General features: G+C 39.0%; 1 protein-coding gene across 1 annotated transcript; it reads left to right on the top strand.

The window, feature by feature from the left end:
- Positions 1 to 442: 442 nt before the first annotated feature.
- On the top strand, positions 443 to 24,704 carry LOC127028196 (FYN-binding protein 1-like; the record flags this gene model as incomplete). The annotated part of the gene is given in 7 exon segments (XM_050913954.1): positions 443 to 684; positions 686 to 1,581; positions 18,921 to 19,069; positions 21,878 to 21,902; positions 23,040 to 23,109; positions 23,849 to 23,989; positions 24,673 to 24,704. Coding segments are annotated over 7 exon segments (1,534 nt in total), but the record flags the coding sequence as incomplete, so codon positions are not given.
- Between the last annotated feature and the right edge of the window lie 740 nt (positions 24,705 to 25,444).

The raw sequence follows: 25,444 nt of genomic DNA, 5'->3' as shown, positions 1-25,444 counted from the left end.
CTGGCAGGAATAACACTAGTCTGGTACATAATCCAGGTTCCAGTACAGTCTATGCTTCTCACCACAGGACACTCATATATTTTTAGGGATACCTTAATTTTAAAGTAGCATGTATTTTCTTATATTTATCAGGTGTTCAGTTCCCAATTCCAGAAATAAACAGAAATTATAATATGCACAAAAGGAGCTGCATGACCACTCTCTAAAGGCAGTACCTGCACTGAAAATTTTAAAAGATTGTATAACCACAGCAAGGAGATAACAAAATGCTCAGCTTCTCTAACCCTACAGGAAGATGTGCTACAGTATCTCCACAGCCAATCAGCAGTACTACAAGCCTCAGACCAGGAAACTATTTAAAGTACAGTATGTGTAAACATTGCAACTGAGACTTTCTCATTGCTGCTCTTTCTTTTTCTCTTCTTTATGCTCATAGGATGGCAAGGCAGATGTGAAGTCACTCATGGCAAAATTTAACACGGATAACAGCCCCACAGAGGATGTTTCTGGTAACAGTTGACCCTTCAAAGTCCCAGGACAACCTATCCATATGGGATTACAGACGAGGAAAGCAGCACTTGAGAAATTTGCAAGTCAAGGAAATGCAACTTCTCCTTTAGGACCCAGTACCTTTCACAAACCTGTTCATCCTAAGCCTCCTCTGGAGGTCAAGCCTTCAATTGATAAGAGAGAAGGATCCAAAGCCCCTGTATTTGAAACCAGTGGCACAAAGGTTTGGGGTTCAGCTTCAGGCAACTAACAGAGAAAATGATGGAAAAGCTGGATGCACTAACCCCCCCACCAAAACCAGTGACTTGGTAAAAGAGCCAAAGCCTCTGTATCTAAAACCTGCAGGGAACAAGTTCCTTAACACTGCTCCTCATGAGAAAGAAAAAAAGCGTCTGGGAACAAAACCAAATTTGAATTTTGCACCACAGGAGAGTGAGGCAAAACCAGCATTTTCAAAAGTAACTGGAGTTAAGGAAAACTTCATGTCTGCAACACAAGAAAACGAGCCCAAGCCTCCTTTCTCTAAACCACCTCTTGCACAGAAACCTTCTCTAAACCATGAGGTCTCCCACAATGAAGACACTTCTAATAAAAATGTTTTTCTGGATAAAGGACTATCAGGCCCTAGACCAAATATACACTCATTTAAAGCAGCAAAGGAAATGGATGAAAATAGTAACTGTGCTGCAGAAGCTGCAGGCAGTCATTTTTCTAACATGGCTCTGAAGCCTACTGGCCACTGGTCCAGCTCATCTCAAGGCACCCCAAAAAATGTGGAGGAAAAGACTGAAGAAAAGGGAGTGAGTGCTGCCAAGAACATCTTTCTCAACAAAATCAGCCAGGAAGAATCAGGTTCTTCTTCTCCTAAGTTCTATAAGACAAACACAGCACTTGCTTCAGATGATAGGCCATCAGGTGGATCACAAGAGAAAGAGAGTGGGGACAGGAGCTCAGGAACCCCCAAGCGGAAGGCCTTGCCCCCACTGTTCAAGCTGGGCCAGCCCCTGCAGAAGCCCAGCAGACCCCCCAGCGTGGACCTGGAAAGGTTCCAGAAGAGCAGCCCAAGAGACAGTGAGTCCTCTCTGTTCTTGCTTTCTTGGGTATTTGGTTTTTTACCCATTTAGTACTTGATTCATTTCAGGTGAAATCCCCTCTTCTGTTCAGAAATAACATGAGACCTGTGCATCAGACATCCCCTTAAAGCTTTAGCCTATGCTTGTGTCTCTTCCATACAGGACAGAAATTAAAATTATATTCTCCCTCCCTCAGCGATAGAGTGTAGAGTGAATGCTTTCTATATTGGGTTTATTTGTTTTTCAAAACTACTTAGATGTATAACTTCTATCAGAGAGATTAAGTATTTTTCTCAACAGACATTTAAGTCCTGACTTCCTATAAGTGAGGTGTTGATGTTCTGTGTCCTGTTCTCGAAAGTAACTTCCTGGGCACAGCTTGAGGGCCACCAAGATGATATACTACAACCTGTAGTAACCACACCTTTTTATTCTTTTCTTTTCTTTTTTGCCTTTCACAATGACTAACCACAACGTGACCCCATAAGTTGCTGTATTTTAATGTTTGTTTAGAAAGTTGAACACTATGCAAAGTTACAGAATCAATTGTTCCCACATGGAGCTGCGTCAATTTTATACCCAGATCTGAATCCAGACTCCAAAAGCATCTCCTTAACTTAGTGTTTTCTGCTAAATTTGCATGATTTCAGTAGTGTGGCAGTAGCACCTGAGGCTCTGCCTCACTATTTTTGTGAAGAACCAAGCCTCTGAACTTTCTGATGGTTGTAATCCAGGCATGAATATTAAGGCTTGTCACTAGGTTTCTGTAAAACTTGAGATAGTTTTGTGTGTGATGAGAGCTTCTGTAAATACATTTGAAATATCCGGGAGGACACAAATTCCTGTGAAAAAAAAGAAATCACTGTGACTCTACTCCTGCAGAGTTCTGCTTCAACAGGTTCCTTTCACCACATAAGACAAGTTGCAACAACGATATAAGCTGTTTCGGAGGCACTCAAAATATGCCCTTGAAAATCTCATGTAAAAATGTAGTTTCCTAAAGTTAGACCCAGAAATCCACTGTCACCTCCTTGAAGGAGAGATCAGTTTTTCAGAGGTTCTGAATGTCCTTAATTCTCCCTTAAATCACCTGTATTAAACTTCTGGGTTAAGGTTTTCCTCCAAAGCATTTTAGGCACTCTGACAATTTTAAAAAGTTAAAATCAGCCACCCTTACCTCCAGTTGGAATGGGTGATGCCAATTGCCACATTTCTATTACAAATTTTATAGTAGCTGAAGGAGACTTTCTCTTTTTTCTTATAGCACCAGGTGCTGGGAACTACGATTGCATGAGAAACTCTGATCACATTTTAAAATCAAAGTTTTGAGCTGTATGGGTCCAGAGGAAAGCTGTTCTTGATCTCAGTGCATGAGAGAAACAAGGACAGAAATAAAAATTTATTATTGTGTTAAATTTTTATGGGGTTTTTTTTTCATTTATTTCTGTTTTTTTCTTAATGCACTGTTGTCTGTATTGAGCTCAGGAAGCAAAGAATATATTCAATCCTCACATCTAATTTTTTAGCTCAAGTTATTTTATCCAGTTATGTCCTGCAACAAATTGTGTCAGGTGATACACACAGCTAAGTAATTTCTGATAATGAGGGGCATTTCACCTATGCATCTTAGATTTAATTAAACAGATCAAACTTAGACTCTTAAATTTTCAGTGTAGTCAGTGGGAAAGGGAGATGCCCAATGATGTGATTCAGAGCATTTAAGTTAGATGCCCAATGTAGCTGATGATAGATGCTCTGAATAACTCCACACTACGCATGTGCAATACAGCAGGTACATTCATGTAATTTAATTGATACAAAAATTGTCCTTGTGCCTTCCGTATTTAGAATACAGCATGTCTTGTGTTTCAGCAGTTTCGAATGCATGTAAGACTGGTCTTCCTGAGACAGAAGACATTCAAAGGGGTTATGACTGGATGAAAAAGCTCAGAGCTGAGTTTCTCTAAAGACAAAAAGCCACACTAAAAACACAGAGTGTGCATGCAACTATATATACTGTTATTATTAACTCCACTCAAAAATTATGAATGTATTAGTAACATAAAATGCACTGTCTTGTCAACTGCTACATTCTGGTTTTCCTGTGTTACCCTACATTTATGGAAATGTTCTCACAAATCCATGATCAGGGCCAGATCCTCAAATGGTGTAAATTTGTGTAAATTGGTATATTTCTTTTAAAGAGATCCAACAGTCTGAGCAGCTGTTCCTTCAGCATGACTGGCTTTACTCCAGTGCCCAGAACAGTCTCAAAATGGAAAGGCAGCATTTTCAGCAAATGACACCAACAAATGTTTTGATTAAACAAATACAATAAGAGCTTTGCTAGCTAGAACTTTGAGAAGTCCTGACGAAGGCTGAAAACACCCCAAACTAATTAATTTTTTAAAAATATGTTTTTTAGTTTATTTTTAAGTAATTAATGGAGGAATGATTTTATTTGTTTTAGGTTTATTCAATTATTTAATTATTTATTTATTTTTCTGGTTCCCATGCAGTTATAGTCACAAAGCATTTTTTCATCCTCTTTTTAAAATTGAGGGTTAGAAATATTTATCCTATGCATTTAAAATTAATACTGTGAACAGGGCTATAAGGATAATACTAGAATTTTTGCTAGAAGGAGGTTCTCCAGTTGTCACTAACCAGCTCTAGCACAGCCACCGGCCTGGATGAGTCGCACTGGAAACAGGGACTAAGGACAGAGCTGCCCAGTGTGGTGGCACAGGTTGTTCTCCAAACATTTTGCAAAATACACACCCAACTAAGTAGAACTGAGGGGTCAGCCATGGTCTTTACTTCACACTCTTTGGGTCAGGGCAAGACTGAAAGATTTAGAAACCACATCAATACTAAAGCTGTTCATACTGGCCCTGAACTTCAGCCTTCCCTTGTAGACTTGTGTCCTGGTTTTGGCTGGAATAAAGTTAATTATTTTCCTAGTAGCTGGTATAGTGCAGTGTTTTGGATTTAGTAGGAAAATAATGTTGATAACACACTGATGTTGTAGTTGTTGCTAAGCAGTGTTTACACTAAGTCAAGGACTTTTCAGCTTCTCATACTGCCCTGCCAGCAGAGGCTGGGAGTGCACAAGAAGTTGGGAGGGGACACAGCCAGGACAGCTGACCCAAACTGGCCAAAGGGATATTCCATACCATATGACGTCATACCCACTATATAAACTGGGGAAGTTGGCGGGGGGACACCGTGGCTCGGGGATTGGCTGGGCACCAGTCAGTGGGTGGTGAGCTGAGGTACTGTGCATCACTTGTTTTGTATATTCTATTATTATTATTATTATTTTCCCTTCCTTTTCTGTCCTATTAAACTGTCTTTATCTCAACCCACGAGTTTTACTTTTTTTTTTTCCAATTCTCTCCCCCATCCCACTGGGCGGGAGGGGGGAGTGAGCAAGCAGCTGTGTGGTGCTTAGTTGCTGGCTGGGGTTAAACCACGACAACTTGGCATGTAGACCTTGATGTTCTGTTTGGCTTTAATTAATGGAGCTCATTTCTTTGTGGCCAGAACTCTATGTAGAACAGTTTTGGTGGAGAGACCAGGTGTTCTAGAGTAAATCCTGAACAAACTCGTTTTCAGCTCAACAAAGTTATTCATCACTGCTGGGTTTCTTGGAACATTAAACTTAAATGACAAAACCTACCTGCTTTGGAAAGGCAGTTAAACTGAACTGCTTTCTTTTTTTTTAACTGTCATTTCAAGAATCAAAGTCATGTCAGGAAGATGCCACCCCACAGCACAAATTCTTCCTGCTCATTACTTTGTCCTGATAAACAGCAGCTTGCCATAGTTGCTTAATTTGCTGCTGTGATTCAGGTGCTGAGTAAAAAGAAGAACGAGCAAATGGAAATGGCTTTCTCATCCAACAAGGCTTTCTGACATCTAACCTTTGGGGTTTTTGATCTGTACTAGGGCAAAAGTTAGGATTTGTGTTGTCCTTTGAGAAGAGAAAACCTCCACACATGGCGGTTGTTATACTTGTGTTAGGACATGTGCCTGGGGTGCAGAAAACCTTGTATTGCCTGATTTGAACCAGGAGTTTGAACTTGGCTTTCTCAGAAGTATCAATTCACCCCTTTTCGTTTGATTGTTATCCTTTCCCATGAAAGCTGCTTTACTGTTTTTTCATAATCAAGTATTCACTGGGCATGAAATAACTTTAAACATTAGAGGCTGAAGTACTCACCTTAGATGCAGCAGTCTTATTCGTGTGGGAGAAGGATTTAAACTGTCCACCGTGCCAGCATGAATGCTAAGGGATGCTGTTTTGGTGTTGGCCTTGCTTTGGTTTAGAAATTTTCACCTGGTCCTGAAAAACTTTTCTTGATAACATTTCTGTAGATACAAGTGTGTTGCTGAGGAAAGTTTGACTATTGATGCATTACTATTTTCCAGTGAAGGCAGGTTTTAAGAAATTCCTGTCTGGGCCTGTGAATACATGGCACTCTGGTAAATTCCTGTGTTATGTCCCACTCCAGCGATTTTCCCTGAGAGTAGATCATATTTACATCAGCGCAGAATCAGTGAGATGCATGTGCTTTCTAGATTCAGAAAATAATACTAATGATACAGTTTAATAATAAACACTCAAATTGTAAACAGGGCTTTGTTAGAAAAAAAGAAGAGAAGAGAAGTAATTTTGCTGACAGCTTTCCATGTGAGGCCACAACCGTATCATTGCTTTCAGAGAACTGCACCTGGGCTGACTTCAGTGGGATCATGCGTGTACAGATGTCATACAGCCACATAAAGTCAGTTGAAGGCTCAGAGTCCCTAGCGCTCTAAATACCTCTGAATACCTTGTGAATCATCAACACTGGGGCTTCAGCTAGGGAGAAGATTCTGAGCTGTACTGGGAGAAATGAAAGGAAACTGTACTGAATCAAGGACAAAAGAATACATGTAAGAAAATTCTCACGATTTATAATTTGGGTTGTGGTCATGTCTGCAGTCCCTGGTGAGGTTCTGTTCTGCAATGGATTGTGTATCCACATAGTGACACGGCTATTTGAGTTGGATAAGACAACCAGAGAGAAAGGAGGAATTAAAATTTGAGGTGCATTGTCAAAGTTATCACAACACACTGTTGGCAAAGTAATTAACAATCAAGCACCACTCCCAAGGACGGTAAATGTCTTATCTATCTTTGCAAAGCCCCTTAGAACCAGCCGATTGTTGCTCTTACTTGATGGCAAGATGAAACAGCAGCTTCCAAAGTTATAAAGAACAGGTTTTTTTTTTTTTTTATCACAGGATGTCACTGCTGTTTACAGCAGAATCTGGACTTTAAAGGTCAACGTAGGTTTTCTTTTTTTACCTTAGTGCTAGATTGGATAAAGTTACGCAACAGCTCAGTATTAAGGTGTAAGAGGATAAAAAGAATTGTAACTTGAGCTAAATCATCTAAGACAGATGAAACTAAAAGTAGGTGATGATATCAAACAACGCAGTTCAGGGTGGGGTGGGGGTAGCTGTGTGCAATGATGTGATGCCTCTGTTTGCACTGGTGAACTATAGCATGCCATAAAACCTTGTACAGCTCAAGGAAGTGTCAAAATTATAATTTCAGAATAGCATGATAATTATGTGCAACATAATGCCTGGATTTTGGTATACATAGCTAAAATGTTGAATTCTAAGTGATACCAAAAATGTACTGAAGTGACACTATTTGTGGGGATCTGAAGACCTTCAAGGCTTTTTATCTAGTCTTTTATTAGATTTCATGATGTTGATGTCTATTATTACTGGTGCCCCATACATTTACCTGAAAACTATGGAAGTGAAGTTGAAATTATGATCACACAGGTCTGCCAAGAACTTAACTTTGCTGGATCTGTTTGAAAGCAACTACAAAATCTGGATGAGTAGTTGTATGTAGTTTTTAGTGGAAACTAATGTAAAAGCTCTTCAGCTTTCCTCTAAGGACATTCCTCTCTCCTTCTCTGAAAGTGAGAGAACCCAAAGGATTCTTCTTTCATCAGCATTATACTGAAATATTTTACACCTCTGAGAAACAGGAGAATAAATTTTTGAAGTTCCTAGAACTGAAGAAAGATGCTCAGCTGAAATATAGTCAAAGTTGTGCATTTATCATGAAAATCAGACCGCAGCGTATGAAATCCCAGACAATGTACATAGTTTGGTACAAATGCAATGACATCACCTATGTGGGTCTGACCCCAAAGGAGTTGTCTCACTCATGGTATTGGTATAAGGTCAGTTTCAAAAAAGAGGTTTGAACTCTTTTGTAATTTCAATATTATTTCATTGGCCATCTTTCAATAGCTCAACCTGTCAGTTCCAAAAGACCAGTTCAATTAATTTTCCCTCAGTCTTTTTGCTCACATCTTCATTCTCTGGCTATAATTAAATGCAACATAATTATAGAATATGCATTTAAGACTAAATTTTTCAATAAACAAAGAGTGGACATATGCTTTCAGTCTGCTTCAGTCAGAGAGAAAAATTTTCATATTTTTTAAGAGCCTCCACAGCAAAGAATATTAATACTATGGAGGAAATCCTGCCACACTGAAGTTTTTGAAGCATTGCCTTTAATTGATCAAGGATTCACCATATAATTCTGCTAAAATATGTGGACAAGACTACAAATTAAACTGATAGCATGGCTTACAGCACTGAAAAAGATAAATCACTGCAATTCAAAAATGAATACAACCATCCTGATTGATAGAAATATGAATGAGACAAGTTATTTATCTGCCTAAGGAAACAGATAAATCTAATGCAAGTTATAGATAAAATAAGTCTTGAGGGAAACCAACATTTCCCTGCAGAAGATTGTTCTGGGTACAACTTGCTGTTGTTGTGTATTAGGAAGCAAAAGTACACAAAAAAACATTGCAAATCAGTATTTAAACTCATTGCCCTTGATTATTTCCTTAGCTACAATAGTCTTCAATATCTTTCAAATAACTTAATGTATATTTTTAGTTAAAAAGGAATGAAACGTATCCATCAAAAAACCCACCAGAGGACAGTTCTCAGTTGTGAATAGTCATAGCTTCTGCAATTGGCACATTCATAGATCATCCCCTAAATATCTCCATTTTTGTTTGCTAGACCTTATGTGGCACGCTTGTTCCCTTCCAGATGATCTGATTGTAGTAAAATTAAAAGATTTGGATTGTTTATATCACAGTATAGAGGCACAGAAATATATTTTTCTCATGTATATACTTGTTATAGTCTACGTATGAATTATAGTCATTCCTGCAGTTGACTACACTAAATCCCATTGAGTCAGCTATAATTATTCCTGAGCTGAGACATCAGAATCTAAGATACAGAATTTAAGATTCTGAAGATAAACCATGCAAATGCACCTATTAATTCTGTTGAGTAAACCTAAATGATCACTTACTAGCAATTCCAAATACATGTTGACGTGCAATTTGAATTGTTTTGAGGCCACTTCTGGTTTGAATCAAAGTATATGCCTAATATATTCTCTGAATAGGTCTGGACTTCTGCAAAGGACTGAATGAAATGCATGACGTTATGCTGTATTAGAATCCAGTGTACACCCTCCAGTGGGATCAGTGCTGGATGGGCTTAACACAATGTCTTTGGGATTATACCACATAAAAAAGGAGTCTTTATGAAGGAGTGTTGAGAACACTACTGTCGTGGTTTAGGCCCAGCTGGCAACTAAGCACCATGCGGCCGCTCGCTCACTCCTCCCCCGCCAGTGGGATGGAGAGGAGAATCGGAAGAAAAAGGTAAAAACTCGTGGGTTGAGTGAGATAAGGACAGTTTAATAGGACAACACAAGGAGAGAAAAAATAATAATAACAATAATACTAATAAAAGAATGTATAAAGCGAGTGATGCACAATGCAATTGCTCACCACTCGGAACCCGATGCCCAGCCCATTCCCAAGCCGCGATCCCTCCTCCCCCCTCGGCCGGCTCCCCCAGTTATATACTGAGCATGATGCCATATGGTATCGAATATCCCCTTGGCTAGTTCCGGTCAGCTCCCAGCTTCTTGTGAAAATTAACTCTATCCCAGCCGAACCCAGGACAACTACTTAGAAAGGAGAAAAAAACCCAAACTATGACTTTATCATGGAAGGTGACAGAAAGGAAATTGCTAGAGAGAAAAACAGTAAAACTGATGGAACTGAATAATTCTCTCTGCTTAATTATGTTTTCTTGGTTTAGTTTTTGAAATCTTGTTATTTCCTATACCAATTTTGATTCACATGAAGAAACACTTTTCATGAACGTTCATCATTTGGTTGCATTACATGGGTCACAGTACGCAAATAGTTTTGTTGTACCAAAGCAAGCCGCAAGTATTTTGAAACCTGTCCATATCCCAGAAAATAATGTGAATACAAATTATATTAATAATTTTAACTTAGAGCTCAATAAGAATTATATGAACTAGCTGAAAGTTTCCCATTCTTTAAGTTGATACATATTTTGCTGAAAATCTACTTTGCAACTAATTGTAGCAATGAAGTGTATCACATTACTTTATAGGCAGCTTTAAGGTAAAGCTGGGGGGAAAAAAACATTTTTCCCAGATATGCAAAAATATTGCAGTCATGAAGACATGTTGCTGGTACAATTATTGGAGAATGCATCTTGAACCCTAAAAGTCTTGTGTTTAGCTAGCTTCAAAAAAATGCTTTGTACTCTGTTTACTCATAATTACAAGAATGTTTGGCATATACTCATGTATTTGAAGCTTGATACGTACTGAAGTTTCTCTTTGAGCTGGGAGGTCTTAATTTCTCTGTATTGTTTAAATAATATTTCCTTAGTGGCTCACAGATGTAAAACCTATGCAGCATGCATAATGTTTGAATTTGAGACAATATATACAAAACCAGAGCAATTATTTCCATCTTTTTATTTCCTAGTCCTATTTTGGTTCACAGGAAGAAACACTTTTAATGAATCTTCATTGTTTGGTTGCATTACATGGGTCACAATGCACAAGTTAATAAGTTGACTAATTAAGTCATCTGAATAGTTCATTATAGGAAACAGCTAGTCATTTCTGAAAGCTTTGATCTTAATTATTAAACACTAAAGTAAATATTCAATACTAAGAGACAAACAAAATATTAAGCATTTCATAGTAAAGATTTTAGGAAGCTTTTCAAACAGTATACTAACAATTAATTTTATCCTAAAAGATTCATTTTATTAATGAACATTTCTGATGTCATTGATTTCCACCCAAAACTGAACCCTCCTAAAATGTGTGCATTTGGAACAATGATGTTCCTTGTTTGCAGATCCTGAAGAGAAAATGTGCAAACTCCCACTATTTGAATGCAAGGCTTTGTTGTGTGGGAATTTTTTATGCAACTGATGTTTTATATATCAGTGTTTATACTCCTATGATTAATTTTTTAACTAGAATTGCATGCTATGTATGATAGCATCAATTTGTTCATCAATTTGTTGATTTGGGAAATAAATAGTCACATTTTAAGTAAATTTCTTTCAGTACATTTGCTTGCCTTTGCATCCATGTACGCATTTTCTTTTGCCTTCTCTTTCAAATATAAATGATTTACCAAAGATTTATTTTAAACTATTGCTACCTTACATGTCCTCCATCTCTGAATACTTCCAATTGCTGTTCTTTTTTCTTGCATATGAAATGATACCATGCAATATAAAATTAACTGGCTCAGGTTTATAAATATTTCTTATTAAAAACAGAAGTAATCATTAAGGCTTTTCATCAGACAATGAAAAGTTTCACCTATAGTCCAAAGGGGAATTAATTTTGTGTTCCCCTTTAGATAAGGATAGGCATCTGCGTATGATTACACATCTGTAGTTTGAAATCACTTCCCTCATGCTAGTCAGTGCTGCCCAGACTAAGTGTTCTGAATATTTAACCTCATATTTAGTCACCAGAAGGCTCAGTCCTGCAAGCTTTTACCTACCACAGTACTTTGGATGAAGCCTGTGGGTTTTCTTTTGGGAGTAAGATTACGTGTATGCTTAATATTTTTCAGCTGTCAGCCTTAAATGTAGATTTAGATGCTCACTTTCAGGTGTTGTTTATCCTTCATCTGTTTGTCTCTACGTTCTCACATAGAATGGGAAAAACCCTCTACCAGATATGTGGTCTGGGACTTAATATGTCACCTCCATGTCATTTTGAGACTATAAGGCATTGAATAGGTGTTAAGTATTATATGAAATACCACTGAGGTAGTCTGTGCATCTTCTCTGGAAACAAGATTTCACAGTTGAGATCAATGAGAAGTTCTGCTTAAAAAAGGGCAAATTCTCCATCTGCTCTGATCATGTTGTTCATGATGTATGAACAAATATCAGCAAAATAGTCTTAAAATGGATGGAGACCTGTACTAGGTCTCTATTTTCCCCTTTTCCCCTCCTCCAAAATTCCCCCTTTTTTTTGGAGGTGATTTCCTTTATACAAAGCTGAAAAAGCAGCTTTACCATCTAACTGGAAGTAGAGTCAGGAGAGATGAGGAGAATAAAAGAAAAAAAAATGAAGAAAAGATTGTACCCAGGCATTCCTTAAAGTGGGGTCTGGACTCAAGGAGGGCAATAATTTAAAAACATTCTGTGGTTTTTGTTTTCAAGGTGTGAGCAGTGTCTCCAATAATCTTTGTGTCTCAGCTGTTACGGTATGTCTGACAACAGCATAATCAAAAGCACTGAGCTTCAGTAATGTTGTAAGCGTACCTGCTTACTTTGAGCAGCTCCAAAGCAGCATAATTGTGAAACCTGAAACCATGGCTTGTATCTAAATGACTATGCAGGTTAGGGAAGCAGAGCAGAGAACAGCTCCCTGCAAATTATGAATAAAGTAGGAAGTGGGTGATCAGCTGCTGCAAATATTGTTGCAGGTTCTTAGCAAACCCTCTGTAAAACCCAGAAAGCTTCCCAGATCTTGCATGTAGAAATGGTGACGTGTTTTGCAGTAAAACTGAAAATTGACGTTGCATTTGCAGAGTAGCTCAAAAGCATTTTATTTTATAAAAGGAATGCTTCTTTCAAAATGCAAAACTTTTGACCAACAGTGTAACTGCTTGAAAAATCCTGAAGTCCTTTTTTATAAAAACTAAAGAAATTCATTAAGAAATGTAAAATTCCAGGCATTTTTTCCTGTAGAATGTTTGGAGTCTCCTTGTAGTAGTTGATCATTGTCAGTTTTTCTTTACATTAAAGGGAATAAGATCTTGCCAAAGGCCATATTCTAGGCCAAAGAAAGAGGGAGATGGTCTGCTTTTTAGGATATGAAGTGATGAAAGTTTTTCCCCTGTGTGTCCAAGAGACTGCCTTGTTATGGAAGGGATTTTCTTACATATGTCTATTGCTATGTATTTATGGTAAAGTAGGTGTGATCAGAGTGAACTTGAAATGGAAGGTAGTGTGGTATGCATTGCTGTTGAGTTCCAGTTTTGTTTAGTATGCAATCTTGGACTAGAAAATTCTGGGTCAAGGCAATGGATGCCTTATATGCTACAGCCTGATACCTTAAGCTTAATTAAGAGTTAAGTCTTTGCAGTTAAGTCTGGACTGTGTAGAGAATGGAGGCCAGGCTAATGCATTTGCAAGAGACTGTGTTGCTGAGAAGATACAATACAGCTGTTCTGAGCTAACTGGAATTTTTTAAGCTCTAGTGACTTTGAGAGCAGGTATACATTATTGCTGCACTCCAGCCAAGGTGTGAGAAAAATATGAATAGCTGAAGCCAGGCCACCCTCTGCCAGGATGGGATAGTTTTCTACTTCAAGGGAGATTATCAAAATTATTATTTGTCATTGTTGCTAATTAAAAGCTTTGTGCCAAGTAATCACATTCTATTGCAATACAGGTTGAATTGATCAGCAGGGTTTGTATCTTCAACCAATGGATGTTGAACTGCAGGTGTGACTGCTTAAAAATGTTTTTTTCTTTGACTGCATCTGTTCTGCTCAGGTTGATAATTAGATACTGTTCTTCATCTGTGCGCCAATCTCTCATCCAAGCAGTGAGACACCATGGTATTTAGGGAGGGGATAAAGAAAGATGTGTCATTTCAGCTTTGTCAGTACTGGAGCCCATATCACCCTTGCACGTGAGTCCACTTTATCTTATGATTTTGAAAAGGACTGAGGAGAACTTGTTCTGGCCAAAGTACTGGTTCCCATCAGATTCCTATCCCACCTCAGTGCTGCTTGTTGCATGTATTCCTCCAGTAAGGACTCCAGGAACTGCTGCGATTTCCCGTCAGAGTCTGTCACCCATTTCTGACATTAGCATCTCAGGACAGAGTAATACAGCATCTCATGACAGCCACTGAAGATTTTAGCAAGGTGAGAATGGATATCTTTTTCTCATCCTGCCCTGAAACTTGCTTGTGACCACATAGAGTACATGGGTTCCAAATAGCTGGACTTTTTTGGGTTTTTTACTAGTTTCATCTTTGAGTTCACAGAGGAGAGGCATGGACATTATTGAGAACTGTTATACTCTGATTGATTTCTCCTGAGGTTGTTGAACACACAATATCTGGGCATGAAGGGAAGATGGGTTCTTTCTCTAGATGTTACATTAGCTACCAAAGAGGTATCAGTATTTCTCTTTCACAAGCCAGGAATGGCAAGGGTCAAAGTCACAAGTTTTACATCAAGACAACTTCAGTGTCCTGAAATTCCTGATAAACAAACATTCTCCAAAAACGCAGGTGACCTTTTGGTCGCTGCTTGTATGGAAGTTGTTTGAGAAGGTTCCCCAAGAACACAAGAGAAGTGTTCGCAGTGTTTTGTGCACAGTTCTGCTGTAAGGATCTGAGGATGATTAAAAAAGTTTAATACCACAAGCAGCAGCATAATGTGATATTTGGTACTTTCTATGGACAGTTTCTATGGCAAGTTTCTCTTAGCTGCTATACAGCTGCACAGGTTTTGAGGAACTCATTCCTTTTTCATCCATTCTTTCATTTCTTTGCTAAGAGCTTCAGTTTCTGCATCTGTTTCTTCAGCACAGCATGGCATGTGAAAAAGCTGAGTCCCAAGAAGAGAGAAGAGGCTATTTGGAAACTGAGGTGTTAGTGGTCAAAGCTACCGCACAGTGATGGTCCTTAACACTTTCCTGTGATGAGAGTGCTTTGGGTGCATGTGAAGCCAGGATGTAGTTTCAATTTGATTTCCTGTTCTGAGTGTCCGGAGCTGACTTCCGTTCCACTACCAGCACAGAGACTTTCTGTGTCCTCAGAGTACCAAGTGTCTCAGAGACACAAAAAGATTAAAATAGGAAACAAAATGCTATTGAAACATTATGATAGCTTTTGCTCTGTGAGCCTGATTATAACAGCTTTTTCATACTGTCACGTTTCTATCTAAATCATCCCATTATTTTCAGTATTAGAATTAAAGCATTTTACACCCACAGCAGTCTCAGTCAGTGTAAGTGTAGGTAATTACACCTCTAAAGGCAGGGAAGAGTCAGTTCTATAGTTAGAAAATAAAAAGGCAATGTTTCCATTAATATGATGATCATTTAGTTATTGTTAGATTCCAGCAATGTACATAGATTAAAAGGGACAGGTCATTCAGCCCTTATACTTAAAAATAAGCACTTAATCTAAAATGCATCTGGTGTCCTTTCCTGGCTCAGTTTCCTATTGCCTGGATTTGGCTCTCAAGAGAGATCAGATGAAAGGAGTATTATGCACAGGAATTTGGGCAGAATTTTTACCTTAGTCCTACAAACTAATCACAATGAAGTAATGTTGTATGATAGAATCATAGAACCATTTAGGTTGGAAAAGACCTTTAAGATCATCAAGTCCAACCATTAACCTAGCACTGCCAAGTCCACCACTAAACCATGTCCCTAAGCACCACATCTACGTGTCTTTTAAATACCTCCAGGGATGGTGACTCAACCACTTCCCTGGGCAGCCTGTTCCAATGCTTGATAACCCTTTCAGTGAAGACATTTTTCCTAATATCCAATCTAAACTTCCCCGGCGCAACTTGAGGCTGTTTCCTCTTGTCCTATCGCTTGCTACTTGGGAGAAGAGACTGACACCCACCTCGCTACAACCTCCTTTCAGGTAGTTGTAGAGAGCGATAAGGTCTCCCCTCAGCCTCCTTTTCTCCAGACTAAACAACCCCAGTTCCCTCAGCCGCTCCTCATAAGACTTGTGCTCTAGGCCCTTCTCCAGCTTCGTTGCTCTTCTTTGGACACACTCCAGCACCTCATTGTCTTTCTTGTAGTGAGGGGCCCAAAACTGAACACAGTATTTGAGGTGCGGCCTCACCAGTGCTGAGTACAGGGGGACAATCACTTCCCTAGTCCTGCTGGCCACACTATTTCTGATACAAGCCAGGATGCTGTTGGCCTTCTTGGCCACCTGGGCACACTGCCAGCTCATATCCAGCTGGCTGTTGACCAACACCCCCAGGTCCTTTTCCACCGGGCAGCTTTCCAGCCACTCTTCCCCAAGCCTGTAGCGTTGCATGGGGTTGTTGTGACCCAAGTGCAGGACCCGGCACTTAGCCTTGTTGAATCTCATACAATTGGCCTCGGCCCATCAATCCAGCCTGTCCAGATCCCTCTGTAGAGCCTTTCTACCCTCAGGCAGATCAACGTTCTCGCCCAACTTGGTGTCGTCTACAAACTTCCTGAGGGTGCACTCGATCCCCTCATCCAGCTCATTGATAAAGATATTAAACAGAACTGGCCCCAATACTGAGCCCTGGGGAACACCACTTGTGACCGGCCGCCAACTGGATTTAACTCCATTCACCACAACTCTTTGGGCCTGGCCATCCAGCCAGATTTTTTACCCAGCAGAGAGTATGCCCGTCCAAGCCATGAGCAGCCAGTTTCTCCAGGAGAATGCTGTGGGAAACGGTGTCAAAGGCTTTACTACAGTCCAGGTAAACAACATCCACAGCCTTTCCCTCATCCACTAAGTGGGTCAAATCCAAGATGTTTCTCTAATTGTATAAATGACATCAGTGGGTCTATGAGTATGATAAGGGGTTGATGATCTGGCTCCTGGGTTATAGCAAAGACATTAAAGGACTGATCCATAAAATCAATGAAAATTATTAAAAGCACTTGCTTGATTTTTAAGGAGACTAAAATGACAATAAGTTCAGTAAGATAGTTTACACATGTAGTACTGGACAATGCCAGCTGAGCACTTTGTAGTACTGGATGTAAAAAGATATTATGGAACTGGAGCACATCTCATATGAGGAGAGGTTGAGAGAGATGGGACTGTTCAGCCTGGTGAAGGGAAGGCTCAGGGGAGCGATGGGAGGGTATAAAGAAGACAGCCAGGCTCTTTCCAGTGGTGCCCAGTGACAGCACAAGAGGCAATGAGCATAGACTGAAACACATGAAATTCTGTCTGAACATCAGGAAACACGTTTTTACTGAGGTTGACCAAGCAAGGAAACAGGTTGCCCAAAGACATTGTGGAGTCTCCATCCATGGAGATCTTCAAAACCCAACTGGACACGGTCCTGGGCAACCTGCTCTAGCTGATCCTGCTTGGGCAGGGGGATTGGCCAAGATGATCTCAAGAGGTAACTTCCATATCAGCTATCCTGTGATTCTGTGATACTTTGAAGTTTTGTGTCGTGGTTTAACCCCAGCCAGCAACTAAGCACCACGCAGCCGCTTCCCCCTTCCCCCTCCCAGTGGGGTGAGGAGGAGGAAAGAGGGGAAAAAAAAGTAAAACTCGTGGGTTGAGATAAGAACAGTTTAATAACTGAAGTAAAATATAATACTAACAATAGTAATAATGAAATATAAGAATAATAATAGTAATGAAAAGGAATATAACAAAAAAGGAGGGGGAGGAAGGGAAAAAAACCAACCAAACAAACAAACAAAAAAAACCCACCAGTGATGCACAATGCAATTGCTCACCACCCGCTGACCGATGCCCAGTTAGTTCCCGAGCCATGATCCGCGCCGCCCGGCCAACTCCCCCCTGTTTATATACTGGGCATGACGTTCCATGGTATGGAATACCCCTTTGGCTAGTTCGGGTCAGCTGCCCCGGCTCTGCTCCCTCCCAGCTTCTTGCACACCTGCTTGCTGGCAGAGCATGGGAAACTGAAAAGTCCTTGGCTTAAGATAAGCACTACTTAGCAACAACTAAAACATCAGAGTGTTATCAACATTATTCTCACACTAAATCCAAAACACAGCACTGTACCAGCTACTAAGAAGAAAATTAACTCTGTCCCAGCCGAAACCAGGACATTTTGTAAATAAGTCTTTTGCATGGATCATTTTGTACATAGGAAAACAAATCTTGGTGAGGGCTGGGAGAAGGGTATTTTCTTGAGCATGTCCAGTCAACTAATTAATTTACACTGGCTTTTCATAAATCAATTTTTGCCTCAGCAAAACTGCAAGCTGTACCAGGTTTCTCACTGACAAGTGTCAAAGGTACAGCCCAATTTGTTTCACCAATGCTTCAGCCTTCAATGTTCGCAGACCAATAATGGTCTGTGAAGAAGACCAAACAATAGAGGAAAATCAGTTCTGATCATTTAAATAAAATAAGAAAAAAATGAATATGTTACAGATTTGAGGGGAAGCACACAAAAAACTGAGTTCACTCAGAAGCAGCAGAGTGGGGGATTTTCCATTCTCAAGAAATGCACAAGGATTTTTCACCTTTGAGAAAATCCATTCATGCTCTCTTCTCATACAGGCAGTATGCCTGTCTAAAATTCCCCTCAGCAGAGACAGAGTTCCAACTGCTCTGCTGCAAGTTTCTCCTGAGCCAGTGCACCGAGGGGTATAACCAGATCTTTTTAGCGAAGATCCAGGGACAAGAGGATAGCAATGCAGCTGCAGTATGTCCACCAACCTGAAGCAAAATCAATGCAAACAGTGTCTCTTCCTCCTAATGACCTGTCAGAATCTTTATGTCATGGACTGCCCTAAAATATGCCACCAGATTGCAGTGGTCCCAAGGTTAGCCGAGAAAGGGAGCTTGCCCCCTGATCCCTGGAGTCTGCACAGAAAATTCTTCTGCTGTAGCTGAGAAGCAAATAAAGGTGAAGTTAACTTGACACCAGCTGAGGAGGGTTTGGGGGGAGATCTGAGACAGATCTGAGATTTGTGTTTGTGTAGACAGATGGAGACTCAGGCTGAGACTGCTTGGAATGAGACATTTCTTTGAAAGTTTTCAAAGATGATACAAAACAATTCAATCACACTGATTCTGAACCTTCTGTTAAACTCATCCCTTTACCATGAGCTTTAAAATTCTCTCTGCCTAATTACATGGTTTCATTCATTTAGATGGATACATTAAAACAACCATGGTGGAGATTGATTATGATTCTTTAAGAAGAAAGCAACAACCAGCTATCAGAGCTGCTGTGAAACGTCCAGAGAGTGACCAAGAAGTGTATGATGATGTTAGAGAGCAGGACAGTATTAGCAGGTATGTATAAGAAACACATTAAAAGGAACCGATGATTCACCCCGGTCAGCCTAGACAGGGGAAGTTTTACAACAACAAAGTAGACTCCTGTCACAAAAGAACAGCAATTTATATCAGAAACATATAACTGAGCTATTCAAATTGAAGTAGTCAGAGGAACAAGAATGGATTCTGGAATCCAGCATCTATAAGCACTCATACTCAGGAGGAATCCATACTATTGGAAGGGGAACTATAGCATCACAACACAAAAGAGAACAAAATGCAAAACATGCAGGATTACAAATCACCTGCAAGAAGTGCAATTCTCTTCCCTCCCTCTCTTTTCTTGTTTTGTCTTTTGAAGTCACATACTGCCTTTTCTAACATGCAAGAATAAAAGACTCTAAAAGCAATGGAAACACTCACTGCACTGGGGAACTCCTGACCACCCTCATTGCTCTCAAACTGTGAGCCTTACTACCTCTTTCCCTTTGAAGAGAAGGGACTTCTGGAAGCATGACTAGGATGGCCCTTCAGAAGAGAGTGTGGCTAATGTGTTTAGTCCTGAAAATAAGGCCTATAAAATCCCATGAGATGGCTATGAGCTATACTTTTTTGACTTCATCAGAACCTTCTCCTCTATGGCACAGTTTCACATGCATTTGCAATGCAGTGCTACATTGCAGACTCACTACTTCAATGTGCCATATTTTTCACATCAAATAGATCTGCAGCTAGGGAAGTTCCATCTCCAGCAGGGTATCAAACTTGCTGGCAGGGAAATATCCTAGTGATCTTGTGACAAGAGTCGAGGCTATCACATGACCCAACATGACTGTGATACCTCTGTCACCCAACCTCACATAAAAGTCTGCTTCTGTCACGTGATGCAACAAACCAGTGCTCATTCTCCATTACATGTCCTGATGTGCAGAAACACATACCCCGGGATTCAGATAAGAGATATGGGTGTATAGGATTTCAATGTGTAGGACAACTATCTTGCAACACTCAGCCATTACACCTGTTTTTTAGTGCTTCCCAGCACCTTAACTTAGAGGCCTGGCTGGAATAAAGGGACCGCAGCTGGCTGGCTGCTGGGTGCAGCTGATCCTCAGCTGCCAGAACATCCCCATGAGCTCCAGAAACAGTGCTTGGAAAGATGCCTTCAGGCTGGCATTCTTTAAGCAACCAATATAGTTTTGCATCTGATATTTTTGCAGGTTTCTCAATATCAGTTTCCCTCCCTGCACATTGGTCTCATATCATCGTAACCTAGCCAGAAGAGTTGCTTTAGTTGTTCTAGGTTTTAGGTAATCTGAGCATCAGGTACTTCATTGCAGAAGTATCTTTGGCCAATCCTTTTCACTATGGCAAGCATTACAATTAACCACCTCAGTGCAAGGAATTTAGACATTTCTTTAATTCAAAAGCAAATGAATACTTACACTATTGCATATTAAAATAACAGTATAAGGAATTGGAAGGATGAATGAATGGCTCAGATTCGTTTAATCCTTTAAGCTGTATTTTGACATTTTTATCTTCTCTAGTGATTAATAGCATTCTGTTCAGTTCACAAGCATGAATTGTTGGAAGGTCTGACATACATCAACATGTTTTGAAACCACTATAAGAATGCCATACTAAAAAAAGCCTCTTGATCAAATAGTATTATCTCATTATTGGTAGTATTGTTAATATTCCAAAATTAATAAGTGACTAGGGCTGTTGTATTTCAGGATTTGTTGGCACAAGAGTTTAACAAATATCTTGTTTTGATGTGTAAGTTTAAGTAAGGCTTTGACCTGGAAATAATCTCAGTTACTATGAACCTATCAGGTTTTTTTCAATTACTATTAGAACACTGGGCTATTATGGAATCCTTGAAATGTTAGAAACATGCAGTTAGAGGTTTAAAGCATCACCCAATAAAAGCTAGTTGAGCAATAAATTCATTTGTTTACCATTTCATCTCATGAAAATCCCCTCATAAGGGATGAATCTAAAGGGTGTAGATGCACTCTCTAGTGTTCAGTCAGATTATATTTTTATTCCCATCAAGTTCGACTACATGACCTCCTGAGATACCTTCCAACCTGAATTATCCTATGATCCTAAGTCATATTTTGTACTTTAGTTTAAAGATATCAACAGGAATACAAAATATATTCTAAATATAGTAAATCATTATAGCTGTAGACATCAGTTTGCATTTCCTTGAAAATGACACTTTATTGGAAATTGCTAACAGTTGCTAACAGTTGCTAACAATTAGGACTGAATGTTCTGCTCATTAATTATAAAATACTGTGTTCCTTTTTTTACATTAACTGAAGATGTTATTGATAACTCTCTTATTCCCCTTTGAATTATTGTGAATAATATTTTAAAATACTCTTTTCTGTTTTGTAATGAATTATTTCCAAGGAAAAAAACCAGAGTATTCTTTCCTGCTTTACCTGAATCTACTAAAAGTTAATCTCTCCTCATCTAAGAGCTAATTCACTCATTAATTAGATGACACATTTTCTTTAGCATTAGTGAGAATGCAACTACTATTTGACTGTAAGAAATCGGTGTGAGTGTAGTGAAGACAGAGAGAAAAAAAGAACCGGCGGCACATTTAGTTGTTGCCCATATAGAACACACAAGCATGTGCCTGAGCTTTCAGTGCAGAATTTGTAGTGCTCAGCTGGCAATGTAGACGAGTGCCAAAGCCAAAGGGTTTAGAACTAATAACCACAAAAGTGATGGGTGATCATGGTGTTTTCTTTTTCCAAAGGATGACTGTTTTTTTCTAATATGTCTCTCATGTTTGCTTTTCCAGGGTGGTGGTCAAAGTGGAGCTGGAAGTAAGTTCTACATATACTTTTGGGGGGAGTTGTTTCTGTGTACTGCTTACCTTCAAATCCAGACCTCTGCAGCTTCCAAATAATGCAGTAATTATCCATAAGCATGCTAAATGTTATCTAACAGGCAACAAACAAGGAAGTATAGTGGCCAAATTAACTTTCTTTCCACCTGTGGGAACTTGGGCGAGAAAGAAGTTTTGTCTTCAGATACTGTGAATCAGAAGCATGCTAGAAGATTACAGATCCTTAAATTTTTTTGTGTGAAAGTAAATCATTCCACAAAACAGTACAGATATAGTTGGCAAAATATTAACATGACCAAGAGATTTTGTGCAGGAGAAATCCAGTTCTGAAATAGCCAGTAATACTACCAATTAAAGTTGCATTTTGCTGACAAAGTTACGGGGAACTTCAGTTTCAGCAAAACTCGAGTCCTAACCAATATGACTGCAGCAGTTCCACACTGTCAAGAACACACATTCAAAACCAGTTTCCCCTTTGGTAGCACATATATTTATGTAGCATTCTCCATTGATTACAAGAGCACAGCTCATCTTCTCAGCTTAGAGTTTAGATATTAGTCATGGCAGAAGCATCCCCTGGCAACGCTGAATGAAGCTGCTGCCAACTAAGTACAGATTTCAGTGGTCACTCTGACCAGTGGCTAGAACTGGACATGGAAACTGAGCTAACCCTGCACTGGAGGAGGTGGGGCTCAAAGGTCAGAACGGATACCAAAATGGGGAGCTTACATTGCACTTGCTGGGAGTGTTGATCTGACATCTTCAATCATCACTAGTCACACACAAAAATTTAAAAGTCATCAGTCATCATAATGAATGGGCCAAACCCAGCCATTTAGAATTTCATCAAATACAGTGTAAATGCATTTGTTTTTAGTATTCATGCTCTTGTTTTTGGCAGTGTCATGTTTAAATGCTGTAGATGGCATTCCCAACTGGGATAAGTCTAAATCACTGTTTTAATAAATATACTGTGTTGGTTTAAAGAAAGATTCCATTTGCAAGGATATTGCACAAACTGCACACACATCTGACATACTTGAGGCCAATAAGGAATACCCTATTCAGCAGCATTAAATATAAATGCATTAATTCACTGTTTGATCTGTTAAAGAGATGTTCCCACCTCCTTCTTCTGATCAAGAAATTTATGATGGGATTGATGATGAAGATGCTGTTACTAAGTATGTTTTTATACCATTTAAATAATTTGCTGCTTTATCAGAGTGTTTTCATTTTGGTTTTTAGTATTTTTGAATTAGGCATAATAATCAACAAGTGGGTATACATCAGGATGGATTCATGAAGCTAAAAAAAAAGGTTCTTTGGTCTTTTGGAGAAGTTTTGTTTTGTAATTAATTTTGGTATGTCAGCAAAAGAAGCTGCAATCATGAAAATCCCCAAATCCCCAACTAGACAGAATAGCTCTGGAATGAAAATAACAAACTAAAATGCTAGCTTGCTGAGTAACAACATGAAAGCAGAAAGCCAGTAGATGAATATCTATACCTACAAATATATCTAATATCTATAAATGACCTAAAATACATATTTCTAGTTTAGCATTTTAGACATTAAATGTCCTCATTTTGTGGCATATACCTTGTTCGCATTATCATGGAATCATAGAATCATAGAATCATAGAATGGTTTGGGTTGGAAGGGACCTTAAAGATCATCTAGTTCCAACCCCCCTGCCATGGGCAGGGACACCTTCCACTAGACCAGGTTGCTCAAAGCCCCATCCAGCCTGGCCTTGAACATTTCCAGGGAGGGGGCATCCACAACTTCTCTGGGCAACCTGTTCCAGTGCCTCACCACCCTCATTAATGAGAATTATATGCATCAATGGAGAATTTAAACTGGACCTTTTAAAAAGAATGTTACATTTTACATTGTGATAATTGCATGCATACTCCAAAGGTCTGTATCACAGGATGAAGATAAGAATGATATCTGGTCCTGGGGAATCTTGAAGAGGCTAAAGACCAAAGATGACAAAAAGAGAAGTGTACAAGAAAAAACAACCAAAGTCAATGGGGCAGAAGATAATGGAGATTTGTTGTAAGAGTCTGCCAGGAAATCACAGTGGACATTAACTAATTCTAATAAAGCATTGGTCACATGCTACCAACATGTTCTCACAGCAGCCTAATGAATCACGAATCAAATTGCAACTCAGGATGATACTTTTCTGCAAAAACACTGACCTCCTTTCTTTTCACCTGCATAATATAATTACTCTGTTAAGAAGCTGTATTTGTTGCATAAGTCTAGTAATTAAAATATGCCAATAAATTATTTTGTGGAAGAGCACCAAAATAATCCATCATCTTTGTGCCACTCTGGTGATGTACATTTGCTATATCCTCAGTTAAAATATACTTTGCTCATCAGTACAATGTCGCTGAGATAAACTGGTAAATCTAGTCCCATTAATCCAAATTTTAGGAATAATATGCCAAACATAAAAATGCAAAGATTGTCTTCTCCCCATCTTGCCTAGAGGTTAGATCAGCAACTGGTGTTTTTACCACCATCTTCTCTCATTCAGTTCTGAACCAGTTTACTTTGATTCAGTGGTAAAAATACATTTAGTCCATGAGTATTGTTGGTGTCAGCGGAGCTTCAAAATGTCTGGAGATTACTTGGAGCCCTTGTGTTGCAAGTTTTTTTAAATTATTTAAATGATGCAAAAGCCTATTAATGTGATATAAATACTTAATGAGCATCTTTTTTTTTCCCAGCATGTCTCCTTCAACAAAGCAGTTTGAAAAAGGTAATTAATAGCCTATTGTTTAGTCTTCATATTGATTCCTGATCCTTTTTTCTGTATACATTACTCTCTATCATGCTAGTCACAAAAACACATCCAAGGAAGGAAACAGAATTTCCCATTGCTTACCCAGTTTCAGCAAACAAATTTCAAATATTGTGACTGATTTGGCTACAGACAAGGAGATACAAATACATTGCAAGCTCTCTAGAAAACAATTTAATGTATTTTTTAAGAAGTCATGATTTTTCTATGTGAGATTTCCACTATTTCATTTTATTTGACATTAAGTATGAACAGATACACTTGGAAAGAAATACTTAATGTAAGACTTCAAAAATAAAAAGAGATGCTTGTTATTTTTGTCACTTGCAGTGTCTTTGTAAGATAACATATACTCATAAATATCAGCTCAGCCATGGAATAAAAAGCAAGATCTTACAAATTTTGAGGCTGTTGCCTGAACTGAGTTCTAAACCTTTTATCTCCTACTGTGATTTTTCTAGCCATGGATTTGATGAGTTGAACAATTGCTTCCTTTCTACAAATATGCTGGATGTGATTCAAAGTATATTCTTGGGGTAAGAATTCTTTTCACTGCTTTGGCATTGCAAGATGGCCTAAAAACTAACATACATGTGATTCATATGCACTTCTAGGCAACGTTGCATTGACCAGAGTGCTATAGAAGTGCCTGAGTGTACATTAAAATTAAACCCTAAAAATATACTTTGATGCAACCC

This window comes from Gymnogyps californianus, unplaced genomic scaffold (genome assembly GCF_018139145.2).
Source record: "Gymnogyps californianus isolate 813 unplaced genomic scaffold, ASM1813914v2 HiC_scaffold_255, whole genome shotgun sequence".
Classification (NCBI taxonomy): Eukaryota; Metazoa; Chordata; class Aves; order Accipitriformes; family Cathartidae; genus Gymnogyps; species Gymnogyps californianus.
This window is presented reverse-complemented; position numbering and strand designations above follow the sequence as displayed.